This window comes from Nicotiana sylvestris, chromosome 4 (assembly GCF_000393655.2).
Source record: "Nicotiana sylvestris chromosome 4, ASM39365v2, whole genome shotgun sequence".
Taxonomy (NCBI): Eukaryota; Viridiplantae; Streptophyta; class Magnoliopsida; order Solanales; family Solanaceae; genus Nicotiana; species Nicotiana sylvestris.
This window is the reverse complement of record NC_091060.1, coordinates 168,553,875-168,558,351: the sequence shown is the minus strand read 5'-3', so window position 1 is coordinate 168,558,351 and position 4,477 is coordinate 168,553,875. Positions and strand designations below refer to the sequence as shown.

The window sequence follows — 4,477 nt, the reverse complement described above, 5'->3', positions numbered from 1 at the left end:
AGAATGAACACCAAAAACTTAAAAGTAGATGATCAGGAAGTGAAGCATACGAAATATTAGGAGAAAAGGAACATTTCAAAAATCGTAGCAAATCACCAAAATTTATGGTACCTTTCCTTCTCTGCTTTTACATTACAATCATCTACATTATAAGTAGAGTGAGGGTCCTTTATCGAAAAATTATATTACAATGTACAAATAGAGTAAAAATATTTTTAAAAAAAATTATATGTAAATTGTTGAATCCCCTTTAACATGAAGAAAAATTCATGTATTGTAGTGAAGGGGATACAAGAGTTGCTTTAGGTCGTTGGTTTAAATCCCAATTATGACATCGTATAATTTTTCCCTTGTAAACATTATGATTTCGCCACTGCTTGAGCGCTCCACGTATCTTTATTATGTTTTATCTATTTATTTATGTATTTATTTGATAATGAAGTCATTGATTTGATATGTATGTGAAGGGAAATCAAGTAAGTTATGATGAAACAGACTCAATATTGGTGGAGCCGTGGGGAGGCAAAGGTGGATTGGAGTGGAATTATAAGCTAAAAAGTCCTATTAAAGAAATAGTTATTGCTCATGGATCGATTATAGACTCCATCATGTTCAGAACCATTACTAAAGAAGGTACCATAGTTGATTCACCAAAGTTTGGTGGCAATGGGGGAGGTCGAAGAGACAAGGCAAGTAAAAAAATTTGGTCAAAATATTATTTTCTCATGTTTGGCATATTCTTCTCAAGTTAATTTTGTGTTATGTCACAAAATTAAGCTTAAGTTATGCACGTTGACAAAGTAATTTTTTTTAATTATTATTAGTGCAATTAATAAAGGCAGGGGTAAGGTCTGCATATATTCTACCCTCCTAGCTCGGACCTCACTTGTGAAATTATATTGAATTGTTATTATTGTTATTGTTGTTTTGTTGTTATATTATCAGTGCAATTAAATAGATTATAGTGGAAAACTCTATAACAATAACTATTTTAGTTGTTTATAAAAGACTGGAGAGGTATTATATGTTGATCGATTTGACCAATTATATATATATAGGCATCCTTCGAGTCAAAGATAATGAATGCACTTGTTTCTTTTAACTCAGGGATCAATGGAGTTCAGTTGAATCCCCTTTGTCAGATAATACATTGTGCAAAAAAGATAAAAGCATAATTTGGTTTTATATATAAGTTGTTACATTTTCTTAATATATAAGAAGTTTCTAATGTAGTGACGAAAGATGGTTCAAACTTGTTATAGATTATAAATTATATATTTTATGTCTGTGTGATAGATGTTCTTGCACTTTTTTGAATCCTTATCAGTATTATATTCCTGACTCTGCTACTTGTTTAACCAAAATATAATTTGCATTAATGTCAGGTTAATATTGAGGCGACCCCATTGGAATATTTGACAGGCATAAAGGGTACATTGGGACATTATGGCAGCAATTTAGTTGTAAAATCTCTAAGTTTTATAACTAATGGAAAGAATTATGGACCATTTGGGACTGAAGCTGGTGGAACCCTATTTTCGCTTGTGATGAAAGAAGGTGGAGCTATTGTTGGATTTCACGGGCGTTCTGGGTTGTACCTTGATGCTATTGGTGTTTATTTGCAGAAACTTACTCCTCCGACTTCGACAAAGGAACCTGAAGCTGAAAAACTTGAGCCGAATGAACCTATGGTTGAAGAAATTGAAATCCATGACGTACATATTACTTTTTCTCTTAATTTAAATCGGATAAATTTCATTTTAGTTATTACATTAAAGTAACTATAATTTACCCACTATGACAGAAAGTATACATGCCATAACAATAAAGTCATCGTAATAGGTAGGTTTAATCATTTTAATGGATAAATTTTAGTTACTATAACGTGTCTAAAACTAATTTAGTGGCTTTATTGTTACTAGTCTTACGGTACGCGCGTTACGCGTGTACCCTATATTGATGAAAATTATTTTTAAAAATATATAAATAACATTCAAACATGGTTTTAGTCCCAAAAATAATATTAAGTAAAAGTTTGAGTTCTTGAAAATGATAAATATTGATCATGAAATTAATACACATATAAAGAATTTTATTCATTTATTCATGACCTTTTCTAGTAATATTTATTTAAGTAACAAATTAAGTTAACGTATACAAAAGAATTTATTAGTAATTTGAAATTAGAATATCTTATGAATATTGCTTTTGTCTTAATAACCATGTATATTATGATTCGTTAGGTAGTAATCAATAAAAATGGACAATTAGGTTAATAATTTTATCATAATATTATAATTGATTTCAAAATTATAATTATTACGAAAAATAATTAAATGCCAATGTTATCCTCTTTGAAATTTATTTTTAAGGGTAAAAAAGTTTAATAATATTTCGCTATGAGACTTTGTGCTTTTATAATAGTTGATATATATATTGATTAAAAAAATATAACAACATGTATTCTGCTCGCAAGAAAGAAAAATATTGCATTCTGTCTATTAAAATGAACTTGAAAATAGCTTTTCAATTTTTTTAGAAATGCTCTTAGATCTTTAAAAGTTATGTATTCTTGCTAAAACTGAAAAGTTGAATATATAGAATTTGAATATACATCAATTTCAAAAATTTAAAGTTTTTTTTATACTCGAATATAACTTTTAGTAAGTATATTTACATATTGAGATTAGGTACACACGCAACGCACATAACATGAATTTTACCAAATAATAAAGTCTCCTAACCAAAAAGAAAATTGTGTGTGTGATTTAAGGCAAAATAATTTAACCAAAAGGATCTCCTAAACCTAAAAGATATTAACTACAAAATAAATGCATTCAATAATCCAACATAGGGGTGAAAATTTAGGCTAGGCAGAATTTTTAACTACAAAAAAGGTCTCCAAAACCTTAAAGCTATAAACTACTCCAACATACGTAGGGAGTAGAACGAATAGGAAAAAATTTAAGCAAAATTTTATTACCTTTCCTAGACGGTTAATAATAGGAGAATAATTAAATAGCTATTCCTAAATTATAGGAGAATTAATTAAATAATTATTTCAAAATATTAATGAAATACTTAAATTACTATTTTGTCTAATGTGAACTCTATATTTAAAGGGTAAAAAAAGCGAACGACATTTCGCTAAGGGCCTTCGTGCTTTTAATATAGTATAGATAATAATCGTAAGTTTTAGTTAATTTACCGTTATATTTGATAAAGTTCAGTTACTGTAATATGATATTTATGACGATATAATTTTCACCTTTTTTTTTTTTTAACATTATCACATTGCAAACAGAAAATGGATGTGATGAAGACTATAGTGCCACGAAGTCCTGGACCTTGGGGCGGATATAGTGGAAAAGGTTGGGACGACGGAGTATTTTCTACTATTAAACAAGTGCACATTTATATGAACTTGCATATCTCAGCTATATCAGGAATTCAAATTGAGTATGAAAAGAAAGATAAAACATCATTTTGGTCCCAACTTCATGGTGGTCTTGGAGCTGGGAATGATACAGTAAGAAAGGTATGAATTAATATTCTCTTTTAATCTCAAGACTAAATAAAGAAGGAAGGCTACAATAGTTCGTAAAAGTAATCTATAATTAATCATCTAAAAAATGAAATTACTTTTATAAATGTAGTCGATTCTAACTAGTTTGAAATTTGATATGCAGATAAATGTTGACGGTGAAAATGAGTTATTGATTGGAATTGAAGGATTTTATAGTCCGGTGGATGATAATGGGGGCCTAGACGCAATTAGACAGATTGCATTTTATACAAATAAAGGAAAATATGGACCCTATGGAACTGAAATTGGAACTTATTTTAGCTCTTCAGCAGCTAGAGGAAAGATCGTTGGTTTTCATGGCAAAAGTGGTGTTTTCTTAAATGCAATTGGTGTTCATATGGAATATTTCTAAATATGTTGATAGCAAAGGTAATAATGAAAAGTGGACACTCACAATCAAAGCCTAGATGTTAACAATTGTAATATTTCTTGTTGTCTATAAAATTTTATATATTGGAGAAACTTAGTGTGGCTTCGAAATTCTTTGTGGCGTCCACCTGGTATTGTTCTAAAAGAAATTGACGAATTGATAATGTATGGTTTGGTTCTATTCGAATATTTTGTGAATGTGTTTACCTGAAAATGGTAATTACAATTAGATTTAATTTTGTGATTCTAAAAATAGGTGATCTATTTTTATGCTGGTTGTTTAGGTAATAGATGCTAAGTGAAAGACTTGAAAATAAGATAAGAGCTTGAAAACAAGATGATAACCAGATCGAATGGCCGACAATCGGGGCCTCGATTGCTTATTCGGGACCTTGGGGTCGAGTCTGATGCCTCGTCGAGGGTAGTCGATGGATGACTAACAGTTATAATAAAATCAATGACGGTTCTTTATGGCCAATAATAAGCAATAAATGAAGAACAATAAATGGAACACAATGAATA

General features: G+C 29.6%; 1 protein-coding gene across 1 annotated transcript; it reads left to right on the top strand.

Moving 5' to 3' along the window:
* On the top strand, positions 1–4,142 carry LOC104212630 (agglutinin-like). Its single transcript, XM_009761947.2, has 5 exons — positions 1–107; positions 468–689; positions 1,386–1,715; positions 3,305–3,538; positions 3,690–4,142. The coding sequence occupies exons 1-5, from the start codon at positions 105–107 to the stop codon at positions 3,936–3,938; spliced, it is 1,038 nt and encodes a 345-aa protein (XP_009760249.1). The 5' UTR covers positions 1–104; the 3' UTR covers positions 3,939–4,142.
* Positions 4,143–4,477: the final 335 nt, after the last annotated feature.

What these genes read in the sequence shown, in the direction of transcription:
- LOC104212630 (XM_009761947.2), top strand. An exon ending in GGGGAGGTCGAAGAGACAAG is followed by an intron (nt 690 to 1,385) that starts GCAAGTAAAAAA and finishes CATTAATGTCAG; the next exon opens with GTTAATATTGAGGCGACCCC. An exon ending in AAGAAATTGAAATCCATGAC is followed by an intron (nt 1,716 to 3,304) that starts GTACATATTACT and finishes CATTGCAAACAG; the next exon opens with AAAATGGATGTGATGAAGAC.